The following is a 24,612-nucleotide window of genomic DNA, read 5'->3' on the forward strand; positions in this document are numbered from 1 at the left end:
AAACTCTCGTTTTATACCATTATAGCGTTTGCCCACAGCTTGGCTTGTGTGGCTGTCTGTAAAATTAGTTCCGCTGAGCAATAACAAAGACAGTAGTGGCATGTACTGTAATATTATGATGTATATTTTATATTGTAGACGTTGATCACAAAATGTCTTTGTAAACAATATTTGCAGTTTTTCTTTCAGGGCTTAACACAAAAAGATGCTCGGGGTAACTAACTCGTGAGCAAGCCACGTAAAGATGCCCATGGTAGAAGCAGCTGGTCCTAAGATCTACGCCTGCAGCCTGAGTGTTTGTCCCTGTGACTTGTTGATCTTCATAGCGAAGCAGACGCTTACAGGAAACTGCATGCACTTGAATTGAAAAGGAAAATTGTTGGGGATAAGGGGTATATGTGGTATTAGCACAGTCTCACCTGTACCAGATCCTGTTAGTATCTGTGCCTCAGTCAGGTTCCTCTATAGAGCAGTGACTTTAAGTCGGGTTCTGATGCATAACTTTGGCGGAGTAGCATGATCGGAATACCAACTTACAGTGCAATGCTGTGCGCTGGTAGTCCAACTGCACTACTTTGTAGATCCCATATCCGTTGCTACTTAACCTACAGTAACATTGAAAGGTTGCAAGTAATATGAGCAACCACCTTATGATATGTAGTATTTTTCTTGGTGCGCCATCTACTGGATTGACATGTATACTGCAACATGAGTCAAAATAAGCTTCCTGATAGTGCTTAACATATAGTTGGATTTTCCTGCGAAAATGTATCTAAGTATTTATATATGCGTACATATATAACTGCTTATGTAAGGGGTATGTAACATATATATATATATATATATATATATATATATATACACACACACACACATACACATATTTATATACAGTACATATAGGCATTTTGAACTTGAGGAGCCTGTGCAAATTCCAATAAAAAAAAAATTGTCTCTATAGTTCATACAGTCCCTAAAAGTATATTTGTTCCAAAAAATATATATTTATATACATCTAGTCATTTTTGGCTTGAGGAACCTGCACATTGCACATGCCGAGTGTCAAGTGTCTGGTTTATCAAATTTGCTCCTCTCCCTGATGTCACATTAAGATAATACATACCTCTTTCATTCTAGGTGACTAAGCTATACAATATTGAAAACACAATCCAAATTCTCTTGTGTGATGCCGGAACAAATAGACAACCAAAAAGAAAAAAAAATTGTCTCCATAGTTCATACACAGACCCAAGGAGAACATTTCTCCCCAAAAAATTATATGTACAGACACAACCATTACAACTTTATTATAAATATAGATAACTAGGTTACTAAAACTGACGACAACTTTAAGAATTACTGTTTTAAATATTGTAATAAATTTTCTTTTCTTTTTTTTAAATATCATTAAAAGGAACTTTTCTTTTGGAAACCTTTCAAACATTTTAAGACGAGAATCCATATTTGGAGGAAAATTGTAAATGGTGTAAAAATATAAAAAAAAATAGTTAAGAATGAACATTTCACGATCCTGATAATAATGTTATTGTTTTTTAGTTTGCAAATAAATGAAAAGATTAGGTACAGCTACAGGGTGACAGTATGTGCCTGTTGCATCCATGCTTAACTGTCTTGTGTTCCCCCTATTAGGAAGTTAAAAAACACATGGAAATGATAAAGTTAGGGGAAATGAAATTGGTTTAGTTTGTTTAATGATAGCACAAGCAAACCCATTAGAATACATGGAAGTCACGTGATTGCTATCTATAGTGTAAATCTGGAAATGACTTGTTATAAGAGGAGATGACGGTGGCAGATTACCGATTTCCAAAAGCTTAATAACAGACAAAAGCATTAATTAATTATGGCATATGTCCACTCAATATCTGTAATGATCCTACCTTGTTGGGCAGATGAGCACTTTCTTTACACATTTATGCTATGCTTATTTACTCATAAAGGTATATGTTCTCCACTGGTTGGGTATGATATCCAGGCTGTCAGGATGCCGATATTCAGAATACCGACAGCGGTATCCCGACAGCCAGAATACCGACACCCATAGGAATGCAAGGCAAGTCTTTTCTCTACCCTAACCATCCCTCCCTGGTGCCTAAGACTAACCCCCCTTCCTAGTGCCTAAACCTAACCTCCCCCTCCCCCTCCCCGCAACCTAAACCTAAGATCCCTCCCCTGTGCCTAAACCTAACCTCCCGCCTAGTGCCTAAACCTAACCTCCCCCTCCCCACACCCTAATCTTAACCCTCCCTCCCGTTGCCTCAACCTAACCCCAGTGCCTAAACCTAACCCCGATACCTAACACTACCCTACCTGTGCACCCCGATACTTACCATTCGGGATGCTGACAGTCTGTATACTGGCGCCCCGGGATCCGGACCTGTCGGCATTTCGCCGCCGGTATTTAGACCGTCGGCATCCCGCACGCCGGGATGCCGACTACATCCCGTTCTCCACATATACTTATATAATGATGATGACAATGATAATGCACAGCCTCATGTTTCGCAAATGCAGTGGGTCTAACCTGGCAATCGGTGACTGCATAAGACCAGAGGGTATATTTAGTAAGGTGTTGATTATCCTCACCATTGACTGCTGGTAGATTCTGTCATTTGCCGGGTTGTCAGACAATCAGAAGCCACTCTAGAGTATGCGGCCGCTGATTGGCTGTAAGGCGCATGACTGTCAATCAACAGTCATGTGATTCACAGTCAATCAGCAGCTGCTTACTCTAGAGCGGCCTCTGATTGCCTGGTGGCCCGACAAATGATGAAACCCACGTGGCTCTGTAATTTACCGGGGTAGAGATGTATGTGGAAATACATACATCTCTACAGCGATCCGAACCCACCCGAATTTAAGATCCGGGGTGAGAACTGAACGTGTGTTTGGTTCCCTCGCCGGCCCTGGATCTCAAACCAAGGCAAAACCTCAGAGACAAAATCTCGTGGCTCGCAACCTTTCATCTCTGCTATATAAGGAGTCCCCACCGTGGCGCCATTTCACTCCGGCTGTGGAGAGTGAACAGAGAGGGTGGGTAGTGTAGGGTTGGTGCTGTCTGCTGTGTCCATCTGGGCTGGTGCTGTCTGCTGTGTCCATCTGGGCTGGTGCTGTCTGCTGTGTCCATCTGGGCTGGTGCTGTCTGCTGTGTCATCAATCACTACTGCCTCGGTTGTATTGTAATCGCAACACACTCAGCATCTCCTGTATGCCCCTTTAATTTTTTTAAAATGGCCACATGTTAGTGCCTCCCACTGCTGTCGCTTAGTTTAGTCAGCCAGCTAACTGGATGCAACATTTTGGCCCTAGGCCTAACCTAGGTGAAAAACAAAAACATTATTGTAAGCTGTGAGGTGGTCAAAATTGACTGCAAATGACTGGGAATATATGTTATTAAGGTTAATAAAATTGTAGGGACAAAAACAGCCCCAAATTATGTGGTTTTACCTGTTTTTATATTTTTTTTTAAAAAAGATCCAGATCCAAAACCAAAACACGCAAGGGTGGTTTTTCAAAACCAGATCCAGATCCAAAACATGAAGGAGATACAGATCCAAAACTGAAAACAAAAACAAAACACAGGGGTCGGCGCACATCCCTAGTATTTAGAGCTCAGCCACATGCACCTTAAACCTCAGTTATATGATCACTTGGTATATAAAATTGAGCCATACAAAATCACACGGAGAGATGTGGTGAGGATGGGTAGTTGGTGGTGATCTAGTCAACAATGATTCTCCCAGTTAGCATCCCGCTCATTTCGCCCCCTCCCCCGACAAGCCCACTGGATCATGATCAGGACTACAGCACTGAACCATGACCAACGGAAGCCAGAAACAGGCCACCAGCACCAATGTCTTGGCTGTGGCATCTCCCCTGTGATCACTGCATGCTCGTGGATCAAGAATCTCATCTTCTTGGTCTTCCAGTGGAAATGGCTGTGGGATATCCAAGGTATCACCAGCTCAGGTTACAGACACTTGCACTAGATGAACATGTGCTGATCTGGTGGAGAGATATACAGAGAAGCAAACAGCAGGGTATTTTTTCACCTAGTGTGACCAATCACACGCAGCCATCATCATCATCATCGATGTTACACCCAGGTCAGAGCAGCCGTACTCAGACCCACCGCCCATGTCTGCTCACTCATTCCAGCCATGATCCTGGCTGCTAGTCGTACGCAGTTGCAGGTTATAGGTACACATGCAAAAAAAAAAAATGCAACTTGCGGCCAAAAAAAAACGCAGTTCACGTTAATGCCTCACTCCGAGTAAGGACCTGTATGGCTACATATCCACAGTCATGTTAGCTTGTGTACTGTAAATGTTGCTTTATCATTATCTGTGAATGACATTAGCCCTGTGATGCTTATATTTAGATCTGAGAACACGAGACAAGATGAATGACTTTATATTTCGGTGTGATGGGAAAGGGCACATTTGCATTGCACAGAGACAGAAGATGCTTAGAGGGCTTTTGAGACGTAGTTTGGGGGCTAACACTCTTTAACAATATGACCCACATGTGCCTGGAGTCCATTGGGGATATGCAGAAATTATGCAGAAAATACAGTCTGGAATATTTTACCTACCTGCTACAGTGCTCTCTGCGGTCTATGCTAAGAGTTGTATGCTAATGCTGCCACAGCTGTGGATGCTGCATGCCTCAGAAAAGGGGGCATGGCCTTACAGACAGAGGCGTGGCCTTGCGGCCGAACCTACATGGTCCCGTTATAACTGGGGGGGCAGGGGGGTTGCCGGAGGTGCGGATTGCCCTGTGTGCAGTGTAGGCCGGCTCCCTCACAGTTGTCAGGAGCCTAGTGCTCCTGTCACTGAGGGGGAGTCTGCACTTCGGCGGGTGACACCCGGGCACAGCCCACCCCCACCTTGTGACGCCACTGCTGAGACGCCCACCTGAGCCATCGCACCAGTCCGCAACTGTGTCCACATACGCAGCATATGACGCAGTTCATGCAAACATCAACTTCCTGAGTGAGTCTATGGTCACTCAAAATGGCTGCCATAACTCAGACGTTGAAGCCCTGTTTCCTGTGTACATGAGTGCAGTAGGTGGCTGGTACACGCCTCCAAAATGGTCGCTCAAATGCAAAAACATTGTCATAACGGAAAGCTCTGAATCAGGCCCTATGTACAGTATATATACTGGCTGCTCAATGCAAGAACCGGGTGAGGATCTCAGCACAAGGGCTGAAACTCCACATAGGGTAGAGGTTCCCAAACTCAGGTCCTCGAGGCACCCTAACAGTCCAGGTTTTAAGGATATCCATGCTTGACCACAGGTCAATTTGGTTTAACAACCTGTGTTCAACCATGGATATCAGAAAAACTTGGACGGCTACAGTGCCTCGAACACCACGTCTGGGAATCTCTAACACAGGGTACAGTTACTTATCTACAATCTTGTTACTTATCTTGTATAGCGCTGAGATGAACTAACGTGAATGTATTTTATTTTTAATCACTTTTTTTTTAGCTTTTCAAAAAAACCAAAAAACTTTCCAGTGTATATTTCACCTTATGAGGCTGATCCTGATCTCTCTTTATGGATGCTATTGGCGAGTTTTTGCATTTAGGACATGCGCAATAGTGACTACGCATTTTTGCATGTCCATCCTATTCTGAGTCGGACGCAACTTGGCCGGATCTGTCTTAACATGAAATAGGGTGTTTCAGAGAGTGAACCGGGCGGTGATTGCACCTAACCACCCTGACTTGTGGATGTGTATAAAAAGCAAATCCTGCATACCTGGGAAGTAATCCAAAGCAATGGAACTGGGGATACAGAGGGCCTGATTCAGAGGCGCTCGCAAAAAGCGAGCGCTCACTCTGAATCAGGGCGGCCGCTTGTTTTTTCTGAGCCGGCCTCCTGGCCGCTTGCTAAGCTGTGGGTGACCACCCACAGCTTTAGCGGGCGGCCAGGTGATGGTCGCGATGGTCAAGACCATCGGGCTTGCGACGAGACCCTTGCGGTAGGGTCTCGTTGCCGCAAGCCCCAGTGGACTTCCTGCTCTAATAGAGCAGGAAGTCCACCTACTGACATCACAAGGGATGTCAGTAGGGCCGCCCACAAACGGCAGGCATGCCCCATAGAAACCCCTCCTTCATACATCTTGGGGAAACACAGGGCCGGCGCTACCACTAGGCAAGCTTAGGCAGCTACCTAGGGTCGCCGGCCACTAGAGGGCGCTTCTGAGTCCGCCTAACTACAGTGGCGATCGCACCCCCTGCACCCTCCATTTACCGGGCACCCACTGAGATTGTGTTAGTAGCGGGCTCCAGGCTCCTTCTCTCCTCCCCCCGGCGCCAGTGGCAGCCGGAGGACGGAGCTCACTCCTGAGCTCCGGCTTCCGGGTCCCGCAGTGCACTATGGGAGACGGACGGCAGCAGGCACTGGAGCAGGGTTTAAGGTAAGTATTTTTTTTTTTTGTGTGTGTGTGTGTGTGTTTATGTGTGTGCGCAGGGGGGGCTTACTGCATGGGGCACTAGAGGGACCTTACTACTGGGGGCATCATACGGGGGCACTATTAGGAGCACTACAACTGGGGGCACTACAGAGGCCCTTACTACTGGGGGCACTTCAAGGGGCATTACTACTGGGAGCACTGCAGGGAGCATTACTACTGGGGGCACTGCATGGAGCATTACTACTGGGGGCACTTCAAGGGGCATTACTACTGGGAGCACTACAGGGAGCATTACTACTGGGGGCACTGCAGGGAGCATTACTACTGGGGGCACTGCAGGGAGCATTACTACTGGGGGCACTTCAAGGGGCATTACTACTGGGGGCACTTCAGGGAGCATTACTACTGGGGGCACTGCAGGGAGGATTACTATAGGGGGCACTACAAGGGCATTACTACTGGGGGCACTGAAAGGAGCATTACTACTGGGTGCACTGCAGGAAGCATTACTACTGGGGGCACTGCAGGGAGCATTACTACTGGGTGCACTGCAGGGAGCATTACTACTGGGGGCACTACAGGGGCCCTTACTACTGGGGGCACTGCAGGGGGAATCATCCCTTTAATTTGGGTCATGTGAATATTATTATTCGGGCGCTGCGTTTGTGTCTGCAATCTGGGAGGAGGGTTTGGGGGAAAATGGGTGGCATTGTGAACCGCGCCTAGGGCGCCCTGAAACCTTGCACCGGCCCTGCGGAAACATAATATTTGCAGTTAACCCCCGAAAACTGTTTGTTTTTGGGGATTAAGCCACAAATACACAATGATAAATAGGCCCCTTAGTGAGACAATATTTTGTACTGGCTGTGTATGTACATAAAACAACATTCTGGAGTAGACTTTTTGGAACATTGACCTGTGCATCAGGCTCCTTGTCTAACAATCTGATCCGAGCTTTAATCTTTGCTCATTTCATTTCATTCTGACAAATTTTGCTACATTTTCTGTCTCTTGCAATATCAACAATTTAAATGGTCTCTGTCTTAAAATGTTACCTACTGTATCTTCCGATTTTGATCACACTTATTGCATTTTGTTCCCCGAAATTCCGTACTGCATGTACTTGTAACAGTGGTTTTTTTCTTCTTCTTAAAGTTCTCATTTGGTCTGCGTTCTTTTATGTAAGAGAACATGTTCCTTATCTACCAACTTTAGTGCTGCTCGGAGCTGATCTTTGGTCTTCTAAAAGTTTTTGTAGCTCTCTTACAAAATGCTTTATTGAAACTCAAAAGCAAAAGTAAGGCTAGAACTCGATGGACCTCTGTCTTTTTTTTAACCATACCAACTGCGTGAATATGTGACTATGTAACTAAGTAAGTGTATTACAATGTGTTATATAATACTGAAAACTACTGAACATTGGTAAAACAGGCTGGAGGTACTGTAGTGATTGCTTTACCTATAGAGGTGGCTTACACACACAGGGCCACCAGGATGAATGTCAGGACACAGTATGAAGAGAGTGTTGGCATGCAATTGGGGACATGGTCATACCATGAGGGGCATTACCCAGAATGAAAACCTGGTAATGTATGGGAGCCAATGACAATCGTCCATTTGCTCACAAACACTGGAAAATAGCCAAAAATGGTCGTTCAGCCAAATTGGTTAAAACTAGGGGTGTGCACCGGCCACTTTTCGTGTTTTGGTTTTGGATGTGGATCTTTCTTCTTGTTTTGGATCTGGATTGGTTTTGCCAAAACCACCCTTCCGTGTTTTGGGTTCTGGGTTTTGTGTTTTGGATCTGTATTTTTTTTTAAAAAAGCATAAAAACAGCTAAAATCACAGAATTTGTGGGTTTTTCTGCTCCTATGCTATTATTAACCTCAATAACCTTCATTTCCACTCATTTCCAGTCTATTCTGAACACCTCACACCTCACAATATTGTTTTTATGGCCAAAAGGTTGCACCGAGGTAGCTGGATGACTATGCTAAGCGACACGAGTGGGCGGCACAAACACGTGGCCCATCTAGGAGTGACACTGCAGTGGCAGACAGGATGGCAGTTTGAAAAACTAGGCCCCAAACAGTACATACTGCAAATAAAAAAAAGAGGTGCAAGATGGAATTGTCCTTGGGCCCTCCCACACACCCTTATGTTGTATAAATAGGACATGCACACTTAACAAACCAATCATTTCAGCGCCAGGGTCTGCCACATGACTGTGGCTGAAATGATTGGTTCGTTTGGGCCCCCACAAAACAAGCTGGCAATTAATGTGTCCCTGCACAAACTGGTTCTACGGAGGCAAGATGTCGTCCTCATCCTCCTCATCCACCGATTCCTTGGATAAAACAGGAAAAAGGGATTTAGGTGACCCTGGACTGCTTACGGTCTGAGCCAAAGTTTCTGAACTTGACAGTAACTTTTTATGAACGCGCTGCAGGTGCCGTATAAGGGAGGATGTTCCTAGGTGGTTAACGTCCCTACCCCTACTTATTTCACCTTTACATATGGTATATATGGCAAGACAGTTGTTGTCCGGATTTGGATAGAAATATTGCCAGACCAAAGAGGTGGAATGTTTGGTCTTCTGCCCAGGCATGACCGTGATGGGCTTTTTCATCCCACGGACAACAACTGTCTCCCCCGGAGCCTGATTTAAACAAACCACATCACCATCAGAATCCTCCTCGCCAACTTCCTCCTCAGTGCCAGCTACACCAGTATCCTCATCCTGTTGTACTTCAACAGTGACATCTTCAATTTGCATATCAGCAAGTGGACTGTGGGTGCTCCTTTCAGCACTTGCAGGGGGCGTGCAAATGGTGGAAAGAGCCACCTCTTCCCGTCCAGTGCTGGGAAGGTCAGGCATCGCAACCGCCACCACACTTGGACTCTCCTTGGGGATTTGTGATATCTTCTTAGAACGCACAGTTCTTCGCTGTGCTTTTGCCAGCTTAACTCGTTTGATTTTTTTTAGCGGGAGGAGGGCTTCCATCGTCATGTGAAGCTGAACCACTAGTCATGAACATACTAGGGATCGACCTTAGCCGTTCCTTGCCACTCCGTGTCGTAAATGGCTTATTGGCAAGTTTACGTTTCTCTTCAGATGATTTAAATGTTTTTTTCAAGGTCATTTTCCTGAACTTTGTCATTTGGGATTGTATGTGCCCTCTACTATGACATTGGGCATCGGCCTTGGCAGACGACGTTGATGGCATGTTATCGTCTATGTCATGACTAGTGGCAGCAGCTTCAGCACTAGGAGGAAGTGGTTCTTGATCTTTCCCTATTTTATTTTTATCGGAGAAAGTTTGGTCCTCCATTTATGTTATATTGATATATACGTGCGGCTAAGGCGCACACAAACACAGAAAAAAATTTTTTTTTTGGAGACTAGTGCACTTTGTGGGTTACACCACCCTTTAAGAAATGAGCCAGCCGGCCCTTTACTTATGGGACACAGGCGCACGCTTGGCACTACTTTGTTGATGCACGTGCGGCTTACTGCGCACACAATTCACAAACACAGAAAATATTTTTTTATTTGGTTTGGACTGGAGTGTACTTTGGGGGTTACAGTACCCTTTAACGGTCAAGCCAGGCGGCCCTTTACTTATGATACAGGCGCACGCTTGGCACTACTTTGATGATGCACGTGCGGCTACTGCGCACACAATTCACAAACACAGAAAAAAAAATTTTATTTGGTTTGGAGTGTACTTTGGGGGTAAAAGCACCCTTTAATGGTCAAGCCAGCCGGCCCTTTACTTATGACACAGGCGTACGCTTGGCACTACTTTGATGATGCACGTGCGGCTACTGCGCACACAATTCACAAACACAGAAAAACATTTTTTATTTGGTTTGGAGTGTACTTTGGGGGATACAGCACCCTTTAATGGTCAAGCCAGCCGGCCCTTTACTTATGACACAGGCGCACGCTTGCCACTACTTTGTTGATGCATGTGCGGATACTGCGCACACAATTCACAAACACAGAAAATATTTTTTTATTTGGTTTGGAGTGTACTTTGGGGGTTACAGCACCCTTTAACGGTCAAGCCAGCCGGCCCTTTACTTATGACACAGGCGCACGCTTGGCACTACTTTGTTGATGCACGTGCGGCTACTGCGCACACAATTCACAAACACAGAAAAAAAATTTTTATTTGGTTTGGACTGGAGTGTACTTTGGGGGTTACAGCACCCTTTAACGGTCAAGCCAGGCGGCCCTTTACTTATGACACAGGCGCACGCTTGGCACTACTTTGTTGATGCACGTGCGGCTACTGCGCACACAATTCACAAACACAGAAAAAAAATGTTTATTTGGTTTGGAGTGTAGTTTGGGGGTTACAGCACCCTTTAACGGTCAAGCCAGCCGGCCCTTTACTTATGACACAGGCGCACGCTTGGCACTACTTTGTTGATGCACGTGCGGCTACTGCGCACACAATTCACAAACACAGAAAAAAAAATTTTATTTGGTTTGGAGTGTACTTTGGGGGTTATAGCACCCTTTAACGGTCAAGCCAGCCGGCCCTTTACTTATGACACAGGCACACGCTTGGCACTACTTTGTTGATGCACGTGCGGCTACTGCGCACACAATTCACAAACACAGAAAATATTTTTTTATTTGGTTTGGACTGGAGTGTACTTTGGGGGTTACAGTACCCTTTAACGGTCAAGCCAGGCGGCCCTTTACTTATGATACAGGCGCACGCTTGGCACTACTTTGATGATGCACGTGCGGCTACTGCGCACACAATTCACAAACACAGAAAAAAATTTTTTATTTGGTTTGGAGTGTACTTTGGGGGTAAAAGCACCCTTTAATGGTCAAGCCAGCCGGCCCTTTACTTATGACACAGGCGTACGCTTGGCACTACTTTGATGATGCACGTGCGGCTACTGCGCACACAATTCACAAACACAGAAAAACATTTTTTATTTGGTTTGGAGTGTACTTTGGGGGATACAGCACCCTTTAATGGTCAAGCCAGCCGGCCCTTTACTTATGACACAGGCGCACGCTTGCCACTACTTTGTTGATGCATGTGCGGATACTGCGCACACAATTCACAAACACAGAAAATAATTTTTTTATTTGGTTTGGAGTGTACTTTGGGGGTTACAGCACCCTTTAACGGTCAAGCCAGCCGGCCCTTTACTTATGACACAGGCGCACGCTTGGCACTACTTTGTTGATGCACGTGCGGCTACTGCGCACACAATTCACAAACACAGAAAAAATTTTTTTATTTGGTTTGGACTGGAGTGTACTTTGGGGGTTACAGCACCCTTTAACGGTCAAGCCAGGCGGCCCTTTACTTATGACACAGGCGCACGCTTGGCACTACTTTGTTGATGCACGTGCGGCTACTGCGCACACAATTCACAAACACAGAAAAAAAATGTTTATTTGGTTTGGAGTGTAGTTTGGGGGTTACAGCACCCTTTAACGGTCAAGCCAGCCGGCCCTTTACTTATGACACAGGCGCACGCTTGGCACTACTTTGTTGATGCACGTGCGGCTACTGCGCACACAATTCACAAACACAGAAAAAAATTTTTTATTTGGTTTGGAGTGTACTTTGGGGGTTATAGCACCCTTTAACGGTCAAGCCAGCCGGCCCTTTACTTATGACACAGGCACACGCTTGGCACTACTTTGTTGATGCACGTGCGGCTACTGCGCACACAATTCACAAACACAGAAAAAATATTTTTTTTTTAGCACTTGGGGGGAGCACCCCTGATGGACAGAGCACCCCCTGGACAACACTACAGCACCCCTTTAGGACTGGGACACTGCACAGGACTTTGGAGTGAACACAGCCCCTATGGACAACTGACTGCAAAACACAGTCCTGCCAGCCCCTATGGACTTTGAAGTAGTGGACACAGCCCCTATGGACAACAGCAGCACAGCGCAGCACAGCACAGCACAACACTACTCTGCACTACACTACACTACACTACACAGCCCAGCCAGCCCTAACTCCCACCCTCCCTCTTCACTGTCCACAGCCGAGTGAGAAAATGGCGCCGACGCGGGTACCTTATATAGGATCCAAAACCCGCGAGACTCGGAAGGCGGGATGATGACGTTTTGCCTCGATTTCAGAATCCGAGTCAGGCGGGAAAAGTCGAGCCTGACTCGGATCGGACTCGGATCGGGGGGGCTCGGATTTCAGAAATGTAACCAATTTGAACAAATTTTTTTGTCCTTTTTTCAGTGTTTAAAACCGTATGATCGACTGTCATTTGCTACCATATATTACCAGGTTTTCATTCCAACCAGCCAGATTAGACAGATACCTGACAGAAAATTGAATAGTGGATGCTCAGCCTAAGTTTTGCCTTGTTCTAAGATCCGAACTTCACAAACTCACTTGAAATCAAATGCAAAAATGCGTAACATACCTTTGTAATATGATGGCACTGTATTCAGTAACTAAATAGTAATAATAATAATATTATTATTATTATTATTCACAACAAAAGCAACAACAACAACAATATGCCATGATAATACTTTTGGTGGTTTTGTTTTGGTATGTGAATAAAACCAATATTTTCTGCTTATTACACTGGGCCTGATTCTGACCCGGACGCTATTTGCGGGCGCTCGCTGGCTAAAAGGGGCCGGCTATTTAAATCATGTGCTCGCACTGCGTCACGTAAAACCGCCCACTAAGTAATAGCGAGCGACCGCACTATGCGCTCGTACCTGTATAAAGACGCCCCTTCGCCACTCGCAACGCACGTCATCTCCGGCAGTTGTAGGATTAATCGGGAACATCGAGAGCCATCGGAGCTGCTCGCAGCGCTTGTGGTAGCCTTTTCCCACCACAACATTGCGAGCAGTTCTGGCTAAAATACAACCCAGTCACGTGTGTAATGACGTTACTTTGCTAATTATGCACACCCATTAAACGCCGTTCTGACGCACCTTCCCCTGTGACCACCATCTGTCACTCAAAATAGCGGCCCGACTGCGGGCTACAGTCGAGCTCTTTCCCATCGCAATGACTGGTTCGCGCATGCGCATTGCGACTCATGCGCAGATTGTGAAAGATCGCTCAATGCGAGCGAGTGCAGCATAGCGTCCGGTTCTGAATCAGGCCCACAGTGCACAAGATATTATATAAAAAGCAAATAAAAAGTCAATTTTGTTTCTTTTTAAAAGCTGCTGAAAAGTTATACCGAGCTATCGTTTTCTAAACATGGTTTGTGTAATCTAATTAAAACAAATCTGTAAATAGACAGTGACAGCAGAAACAGTTTGCAATATAAACTCGGTTCGGCAAACGACTCTCATTAGTATAAAAACTAACACTTTGCAGGGGAGGACAAGTTTCTCCAGATATCAATAGTATCAATATTTAGGTCAAAGAAGAAATACAATAATGTAAAAAATTCTAATTAATGTTTCAACTTTTTGGCCAATCTACTGTACATGTCTTTGCTTAAGGAGAGATGTACATTTAGCCATGAGAGAGTATATACACTGGCCTATTTTTCAATTGGCTGTTAGCGTGGAAATATGTCCCTACTTTCTGGTAATAAGAGATGAACAAAGGCAAGCCATTTTAATATTTCCTTACAGCGGTTTTTAGTAAAATGTTAAGTAAGCTTTAAAAGCCAGGTTGTAATCTGCATAGCGAGACAAAATACAAAAATGTGAAGATAAAAATATTTTTCGATATATAATTGGCATTTATCCTATGTCTATTAAGATGAAATATCACCATGATGTGAGCTTGGGAATTGGGTCATAGGCTTCATATTTCCTTTTGAAAAAACATTCTCTAGTGCAAATGAGACCTTGAGGTCCCATTTTGCATTTGACACTTTAATATGTTGTAAAGGAGGTATTAATATTACCCGTGCTTTTGCAACACATGAGCCGTACATAGACGCGTAGGGAAACTTTTTATTATCGGAACAGGTAAGACGTATTCTCGTTAAATCACGCTTTGTATTTCCAAGACCACAACTGGATTATTAAACTGAGCCATGAACTTTTCTAGAACAGTAATCTGACTAACGATCCGCTTCTCCACTAATAAGCCAGTGAAACAAGTTAAAGCGTAAAATAAAAAGTATAATCTGTACTAATAGTATATGTGTCTGTTATTGTATACCTGCCACCCTCAACACAGAAGAGGCCATTATATTGTGGATTGAAACAAAATCCATGAGCAGGGCCGGATTAAGGTCTGTGGGGGCCCCTGGGCAACTAAGCTGTGGGGGCCCCACAAAAGATATTGACCCCCACCCACACACCTGCCACCACTCCGCCACTAGACTCCTTACTGGCAGCTCCACAGCATAGTACATCTTGTCCTCAACATTGCCGGCAGTCACCCCCCCCCCGCCCACATGACATGCTGTATGTATCTGGCGGTGTGCACAAATCTACATACAGTACGTGCTGCCAATATAGAGATATGCTGTATGTATCTGGCGGTGTGCACAAATCTACATACAGTACATGCTGCCAATATAGAGACATGCTGTATGTATCTGGCGGTGTGCACAAATCTACATACAGTATGTGATGCCAATGTAGACATGCTGTATGTATCTGGCGGTGTGCACAAATCTACATACAGTATGTGCTGCCAATATAGAGACATGCTGTATGTATATGGAGGTGTGCACAAATCTACATACAGTACAGTATGTGCTGCCAATATAGAGACATGCTGTATGTATATGGAGGTGTGCACAAATATACATACAGTACAGTATGTGCTGCCAATGTAGAGACATGCTGTATGTATCTGGAGGTGTGTACAGGGGATCGGTATGAATGACCGCCGGACCTATGCCCGGCACCATTAGACCTGCAGGACTGAAAATCCCGATTGGTAAGTATAGTAACTAACCTAGTAACCTAACCCTACCCCACCCCAAACCTTAACCATCCCTTAGGGGTGCCTAACCCTAACCTCCCCCCCTAGTGCCTAACCCTAATCCCCCCTGTAAGTGCCTAAACCTAACCACCCAGTTCCCCACAGCCTTAACCTAACCCTCCTGTGGGGTGCCTAACCCTAACCTCCCCCCGGGGGTCCCTAACCCTAACCTCCCCCCCAGGGGTGCGTAACCCTAACCCCCCCTTTCCCTAGCATAACCCTAACTCTCTCGTGGGGGTGCCTAACCCTAAGTCCCCCTGGGAGCCTGCGGCTGCCCATGCCCAGCTTATCTTCGTTCGGTATGCCGGGTGTCGGGCTCCCGGCGTAGGCATAATGATAGGCGTCAGTATTTCGACGCCTGTCATTAGTCCCCTGTCGGGATTAGACAGTTGGGAAGCCGGCGGTTGGCATTTCGACCATCGGCTTCCTGACTGCATCCCATGTACAGATCTACATACAGTATGTTCTGCAATGTAGAGGCATGCTGTATGTATCTGGTGATGTGTAAGGATCTACATATGTGCACAAATACACGTTTGCAAGCACTTATTTCAGGAAAGGCTTACACCCGTGTTGGTACCAGCTGTGCATCAGCCCCATGTTGTATACTAGCTGGGATAATAATAATGGATAATGGACCTTGAAGTGCATCTACAGCCTTCAATTTTTACATTGCAGACTAACATTGGAAACCTTGGCATATAAAAATGTTCTTGGAGGAAATGAGTAACTGTCAGTGCAGGTGCAGTGTGACAGTTGATCCTCCGACTCACTGCTCTTCTGTTGGAGCTCTGCCTGCCCCCACTGGTACATAGCAGCCTGTGCCTTCAGATCAGTGCAGTTTTAGGCATTGGAAGACAGCCTGAAAGAACTTGCTTAAACCAAAATTTCAAATCAGAGACTCCACGGCCTACTTGGTGGGCACCATGTAGACCTCCATAGCCCTGACAAACTTCAAACATAGCCAAAAATCTAATCCTGTCAAACTACACTACCATGCCAAATTTGGTGGAGCTACTGTAGGAGCAAAACTCTGGCCGTGCATAAAGGACAGACACACACACTTTCTAACTTATTATATAGATGTATGTACTGTATGTGAATATACACTTTACCTATCAAAGCACATTTCCACTTTTTTCTATCAAATTGACAATTGTACGATTTATATTTCATTTAGTTTCACCAAAATAGATCTATATACTGCAACATGCGGCTGTTCTATAAGTACTGTACATGTACATAACAAGAATTTGGAATCTAAAAACCACAACATACTTCATCCCCATATCCTACGCTCTTTAACAACCAAACCCTCCTTTCTACTCACCAAGCCCATGGTAATCTATACACAGTGCTCCCTCCTGTATGTTACCCATCACCAACGATATTCTAGAAACCACCCTCTGCCTAAAAATACAACTGCCATGCAAAGTACCACTTTATCCACTGAACTGGCACAGCTGCATGGGATGAGAGTTGCGATCGTGTCCTCCTCCTCCTCCGCAGGTGCTGAGATCAGCTGCAACAGGGGGACCGATCTACAGTTACCACGGAGACCTGCCTACTGCAGGATGGTGAGGGGAAGGATTAATACCATGGAGGTGTGGGTAATAACACTAGGGGGAATCCATTGCCCTATAAAGATGTAATGCCACTGAGAGGGGAAGTGAGATGCAAAAATTCAATGGTGGCACATAGCACTAAGTTGGGGGAGGGGTGGAGTTATGGGTAGTGCAACATTGGGGACCTATGGACACTGGTGGGTAATGTTACAATGGGGGACACATGGACACTGGGTGGGCACTAGACACTCCCTACTCATATTTTCTTTTACTAAAATAGGTAAATACATTTTTAAAAAGATATTCTTGATAATAAAAATAAAAATCTGCAATTTTTATGACATTTTAGAAAAAAAAAGTCGCCAGTGGTTGAGATGGTTACGACAATCGTACAGGCCATTTGATCTTTACATTTATGTCTCATGACTACCATAGTCCCTATTTACATGTGTCAGAAACCCCCTGACCTGCATTGCACTGACCAAAACACAAACACCACGCAATGGCATCCATTAGCTATAAGTAAATAACATATTTCTCACCACTCCAATAGAAAAGTAATTATTTATGATGGAGTAAGGCACTGGGTCTCCTTTTTCGTCTTTATCATTTGGGATCACTTCAATTTTCCATCGGTCCAACTGAACTACTGAGCCGTTTTCCATGTCCTTGAGGAACTTCAGCAGGTTCTCACCTTCGTAACCTACAAAGTACAGAAAATGTAAGTGTAATGTGAATTTTTCCATATTGTGGATGTTTTTGAGATTTAGGAGCTATGTAGGAGATTAGACTTCTGGACAGTGTCAATGGCATTTCTTTACTATAGTTACCTCTTTTTGAAACTAACCCATAAAGCATATATGCAGATAAGCTACTCCTATACATAAGAACATACTTCTGGGGAATGCCAACAATTCAGGCTCCCACTTTGGATAGAAATTAAAATCCTGCAATTTAGAGGAATGATGTGACATATCTATTTGTGCGCTGTTATCTGATCGGCTGCTCTCTGTCTCTGTCTCTGTCTCTCTCTCTCTGGAACTCATGTCCCTACCCTGCAGTCTTCTGAAAGTGCCCTGAAAAATCACCTGTTCATTAAAGCCTACCAGTTCTACTCACACTTTTAGCTCTCAGGCCCTGATTCAGAGCCGGACGCTCTGATAGAGCGCTCGCTCTGAATCAGGGCCGTCCCTCTTACTTTTTGGAGCGGCCTCCTGGACGCTCGCATTGCTGTGGATGACCTCTATCAGAGCCAAAAGCACTCCCACTGACATCACTAGTGATGTCAGTGGGGCCGGCCCCAGACGGTAGGCGTTCCCATGGGAACGCCTCCGTCTGGGCAGCCATGCCCCCGGCACGCCAACCAAAGGGGGTGTGCTGTCAATCACCATCGACAGCAAGCCCCCTTTGGTGCGAGACCCATAATGACGGCTTGGCCGTCGTTATTCGGGTCTCGCGCATGCGCACGACGGAGCCGCCTCCGTCGTGCACATGCGCACTTGGGCAACATCGACCCGCTTGCGAGCGCTGAGCGCTCGCGAGCGGGTCTGAATCAGGCCCTCTGTTCCCTCCACATCTCTTCCCCGTTCACTCCCCTAGACTGTCAGCTCTTGGGAGGAGAGCCCTCCAACCTCTTGGTTCTCACTCTGAACTATCCATGTCTCCAGTGAGCTCCCTCTTTCAGTCAGCGTATCTGATACTTTCTGTCCATCCTCACAGGGCACTGGGTCACTGAGTGCTACTCTTGATAACTCTCACCCAGTTGTCTAATATTTCACTGTTTGATCAATCCCCTTGTACAGTCTTTTTGAATTTTTTTTTAATATTATATTGTTTGTTTTTCACTATAATTCTCCCGGTTTCACCTAATGGAGACGTGATGGCTCCATATAACTAAAAGATAATAATAATAATAATAATAATAATAATAATAATAATAATAATAATAATTATTATTATTATTATATTTTAAAGGGATAAAAGCTTGTCTTTATGCAATTCAACATGGCAAAGAAGGTAGGGGAGAAAGAATTGCACCTTCTGATGGAGAATACAAGGTAAATTAGGGATTAGTTACATGATAAGTCATGTGCAGAAATGCTCTTCAAAAATGATCCGCAATTAGATTGTGTTTCCTTTTCCAGAATGCAGATTGCCTAAAAATAGTAATTCAGATGCCCAGCAGATGACATTTCCGAGACTTGGAAAGAGGAGTTACAACTGCAATCATGGAGGCAAAGGGGGGAGCTGAGTAGAAGATAAGCAATCAGCTGGGAGAAGGGTATCCATTCTTTCCAAAGTATGTATGGCTCCGCTGCACAGCAGCCAAGCTCCGCAGACGTCTGCTCATCACTTAGAGGAAGAGCCATGGGGAGTTGTCAGAAATATATTTATGACAGCTGCCAGCACTCTGATTCACTCGTAGGGCGAGACAGGAAACCGTATAAACTTATTACCTGTCCGAAACTGCCAAGAAATCATTGGTGAGCGATTTCAGCAAGATGTTACTCCATAAAGGAAATCACAAGCTGGATCATGGTACAAACAACCACTGGAGTGTGCTTATTCTGGGGAAACTACACATTCATCAGGTGATGTGGCTCAGTTGCAGTTACCAGACTGCACTATGCTCTGTTTGAAGCCAGAAGTTACTGGAACATTGGATTTGGTGTGATAGATTGCACTGGAGCTGAATGCTGTGAAGTAAATACTGGAGCAGGTGTGCTGGAACACATGGAGGCAGAAAGCTGTGAAGCAAATACTGAAGCAGGCTTCCTGGCATATACAGAGGCAGAATGCTGTGAAGCAAATACTGAAGCAGGCTTCCTGGTACAAACTGAGGCAGAATGCTGTGAAGCACATACTGAAGCAAGCTTCCTGGTATATACTGAGGCAAAATGCTGTAAAGCAAACATGGAGCAAGTACTGAAGCAGGATCTATGGTACTGATCCTCTGAGAAAGATGTTGTACTGACAATGTGCCTTCAGCAGTTCCTGGTTTAAATATGGCATTCTAAGCACTTATAGGCTAGGTAAAACCTATTACTGGAGTTATTGGGAGCAACGCATCATGTTATACAATCAAAGATGGCAGATCCCATGATGCAGAACAGTAGGAACCGCCAGGAGTAAAATGCCAGCCACATTTACAGATAAGTGACTAAACACTTTGGGGCTACCACAGGCGGCCAGTGGGGTCATGAATGGTGATAGCATCCTGACCTAGTAACGGGGTCTTGGACACTGATGTGACACTACAACAGTGGAGTCCAGTCTTATAAATTAGCTCCCAGATAAGAAATGTGCAATGCGCTAGACACCAGATCAAAAGTCTGGTTTACAGTATATGATAGTGCCTTGAGTATGAAACATATTTGGTCTGATTCAAGGTTGTACATAAATAAGCCACAATTGCGGCCGCTACTGCTTGGAACAAAAATGTGTATCTCAGTCTATATTCAGAGTCAGTTGCATCTATGCAACTGCGCCACCCTCATTGGTCCATGGTAAACGTAGCCGTCATCATCAGCATTTACACGCGTCCTATAGTGGGTGCAAAAGATCCAACTGAAGTCAGACAAGCCCGCAATTCTGTCAATATACCCACGGCAATTATATCCTACGTGCATGCTCAGTAGCATCTACTCAGTCGCAAGTGGAGACACAACTGAGATCCATACAACTTTGAATAACCCGTAATTGCTCAAAGTTGTGTATGCAGGGTCCGATCCATGCGCAGTCTGCTAAAGGGCGCAAAAAAAGAACGCAGACAGAACTGTGTACATTAACGTCTGCCAGGGTAGTGATGTCGTGGACAGTGAGGGGTATATTTACTAAAGTGCGGGTTTTAAAAATGGAGATGTTGCCTATAGCAACCAATCAGATTTTAGCAATTATCTTCTAGAGGGTGCTAGATAAATGTTAAGTAGAATCTGACTGGTTGCTATGGGCAACATCTCCACTTCTAAAAACTCTCACTTTAGTAAATATACTCCTGAGAATCTTGGAGACTGCTACGGATCTATCTATGTTAATCAGCCATTGATTGAGACTTGTTTTCATTGACTGGGGATTGCTTTGTACACTAGCCACATCAATGGGCTTTGGAATCTGGATAGAATCATTGTGCCATAATTGACTTTGCTTTGTATGTTATTTGAAAAGAACCTGCTTTTTATGCTATCCACAGATATGGCTAAGTTGTGTATGGATGCCATAGTTTGAGCAGAGCTTAATAATAATAATAATTTTATTTATATAGCGCTTTTCTCCCATAGGACTCAAAGTCACTTTCCCTGCATCTGTCATCCCTGGAATGCAGAGCAGGGAGGAGGGAGGTCCGGGAACTGGGGGCTCCCAGGAATAATAGACAGGGCTCTGCCTGTGAGGTGGAGATAAACAGCTGGGCGCTGACACACAGCAGCAATTACCTACTGGACCCTGTAATTATCTGGGTAGACAGCAGGATTAACAAGACATCAGGAAGACTTAGGCCCCGGGTCTATTGGTGTAGTTAGTTATGTGTGGGGTCCCGGTGACCTCACTTACCGTATGTGTATCCCACCGATAGCCCCATACCTTTATATGTTTATGTTTATTAGGATGTAGGGGGTTGAGACAATATTTATTCCTGAGCAAATTTTCAGGTGTTTGCACACAACTAGCTACCAAGAGTGCCATTTTGGAATCTAGCCTTATGCTGGGTACACACGAGCAATATATCACGAGTGCATCGGCGGGTGTGTACATCCGATGTGCCTGTGAACAACGTCATTGACAGACATATCGGGTCGGCCGTGCAGCAGAAGCCGATGCTGATATATCTGAAAGATATCAATGCATCTGGCTTTGTGTACGGGCGACCCGCCGTCCACCCGAAACACTTGACACAGGAACCGCCGACACTGACATCACAACTGGGCGGGCAAGTTGAAATACCTGCCCAGTCGTAATGTCAGCCCAGGCCCCAGACACAATGACCAGCCGATTGGTAAGTGTGTATAGCTCACCAATCGGGCCAATCTGATGGAAGATCGGTCTGCTGACCAATCCGTCGGCAAAGTGTGTACCCAGCTTTAGATCAACGTGATCAATTTAATGGTCCTTAATCACCACATATTTGTCTGTGGATCATACAAAGTACATATTAAAATCAATTATTAAAAACAGTGTTTATTTACCTCCACCCCACCTCAAACATCGTGCTAGATCATTTCCAGTACCCAAAGGTAGTATAGCCACTGGGGGTTGTTTTGTCAAATTGGCCTTATCTGTTGGGGAAAAAAAGGAAGCAGTCACTGTTATTATGCATTGTAAACATGCACTATAGGCATCCACTGAACATATGAAATAAAGTTTAAGTATTCTACATTTCTATACCAAGATCTGAGTCACAATAACAGAACCATCTAATCATCACCATTATCTACAGTAGGAATTACGATTATAATGGGTCCTTTTTGCCTTGTGTTACTTATATGTTGGACTCCACCTATGTCATACATGTAGACACATTCCATGGATTGCTAGTAAACTCTTGTTGCATGAAATAGCCTCAAATTTTTGGATAATTTTATTGGGAAATATTCGATGACCACCGCTATTAATGAACCTTATTAGATGTAAACATCAGAGATAAAAGAGCAGCTGCTGACATTATTATTACTGATTTGCATTTTATTCTCTGAAAAACAACATGATTTTAGCACGTCATTGGAGGTGGTGGAAACCAGGATCTATACATTTGATGGAATACCTTTCTGTCTTCTATGTGATCTTTTTTATGGGAAAGCAAACCCTATGTACATTTTTTATTAAACGTTTCAAACCCATTAAGGTGACACATGAAATAAATACAACCCAAAGACCCCTCTCTCTCTCTCTCTCTCTTTCTTAGTGTAGGGCATAATTACGACTCCACCACTAAGTAGCATTGTGGCAAAAATATTGAACACTTGAAATGCTTGAAGAGGTTGGTCCTAAAGGGTGTTAAATGGACTTTGATGTGGCGTCTTTCCTCTTTTTCCAGTCCAAACTCGCAAACAATTGTGCAACCCTTGTTCATGGTGGCCGTTGCTTTAGTACATGTCTATATCTTCATAATGTTATCTGCATATTTCTCACCAGATGAAATCCAGTAGGTCTATTTCACTTGGGTATCTATAAATTTTGTCAGAGTCCTCTTAGAAAGAAATGAGGAAGGGTCACTAACGAACATGTTGTTCACAATACACCGCAATGAGTAAGGTAAAGAATGAGTTTGTTAATTTCTCTCTATTAGAACAATGATTGCCTAAATAAGGTGTACTGAATGAACAGGCTCTACTTACTGCACTTATGTGAGATAGCGTTTTCTATGGACCCGTTTCCTTGTTATTCGCCTTACCTATGTATAGCGTCTTTCTTTATATATCATATGTGTTTCTGTATTATTGTTTTATAGATTTTCTATGTGACTCGTCTGATTATACACTAAGTATACTTTTCAAATATGTTGCTCTTTTAGCAATTGCAATCACATTTAAAAATATTTTTTACAGAAATATATATATATAGTGTGTGTAGAAGTGTGTCTGCGTATATATTTTTATATATATATATATATATATATATATTGCATCTCTGAAAGTTTCATGCAGCTCTCTTTCTTACCAATGCAATCTAAAATCCAGCCAACTGTTCCATCACCCCCACAGGCTAGAACCCGGAAGTCTGGAACATCACGGAAGAAGTTCAGCCTAAAGAATAAAAAGTGTTTGTCACATTTTAAATATAAAAAAAATGTAAGCATTAAAATGTATGGAAATGGTGCAAAATCATAATTTATTGGCTCAGCGTTTCCCACTTACTGTATTTCTATGGGCAATGCATTTCAATGGCCTTAGTGCTGCCATTGAAATACACTACCAAGTGTTTTCACCAGAAAAAGGGCTTATCCCGATCTATCAAAGGATCACACGCCATGACAGTGCTATCACTGGCGGTAGATCCCCCCGGAGGCACTATTTTTTTTTTATGGGGAACAGTATTTAACAAAGATCACAATTCGTCTTTTGGTCTCACCATCTCTGGATGGCAAAAGCAAGAGAAATTCAATGAAAAAAAATGCTTTCTTATTTAAATAAAGTACTTTTAGTTCTTCTGCGCACGCAAGAGCCATCACCCAAAGTAATCTGTATAGGCAACACCTGGAATAATGGCTCAATGGACTTTTTACTGTATCCTTGTTCTCTCACCAGTGTGTAATTACAGGAACCAGTCAATGTTTTTACAATCCACCAATATCCAGCCTTTAGGGCTCATTTACTGAACCTCAGCAACCAATCAGCAATTATTTTTTAACTATCAAGTGTAAATTAGAGTATAACTTTAAGGGGTGCATTTACTAAAGTGCTGGTTTTTAGAAGTGGAGATGTTGCCCATAGCAACCAATCCAATTCTAGCTATTAACTTCTATAAGCTGCTACAGTAGATAAATGTTAAGTAGAATCTGATTGGTTGCTATGAGCAATATCTCCACCTTTTAAAACCTGCACTTTAGTATAAATACCACTTGTGGCTAGATGATTTCAGACACTTGCACTTAATGCATTATTAATAAATATACTATTTTGTGTTTCTTAGTACACTATAACAAACCTTCATGTTTCTCATTGACAAGAGT

The 24,612-nt window shown here is 44.1% G+C and overlaps 1 protein-coding gene across 1 annotated transcript in view; it reads right to left on the reverse strand.

Annotated features, from left to right (window-relative positions):
• DGKB (diacylglycerol kinase beta) overlaps positions 1-24,612 on the reverse strand; it is a 511,490-nt gene that overhangs the window by 344,368 nt on the left and 142,510 nt on the right. Inside the window, exons 15-17 of the mRNA XM_088453127.1 lie at positions 23,601-23,686; positions 22,130-22,219; positions 17,492-17,652 (exon numbers count right to left, since the gene is read on the reverse strand). Coding sequence (XP_088309253.1) covers positions 17,492-17,652; positions 22,130-22,219; positions 23,601-23,686 — 337 coding nt within the window. The remainder of the gene's footprint in view (positions 1-17,491; positions 17,653-22,129; positions 22,220-23,600; positions 23,687-24,612) is intronic.

The sequence above is a fragment of the Taudactylus pleione genome, unplaced genomic scaffold (genome assembly GCF_031769625.1).
Source record: "Taudactylus pleione unplaced genomic scaffold, aTauple2 ptg000571l, whole genome shotgun sequence".
Taxonomy (NCBI): domain Eukaryota; kingdom Metazoa; phylum Chordata; class Amphibia; order Anura; family Myobatrachidae; genus Taudactylus; species Taudactylus pleione.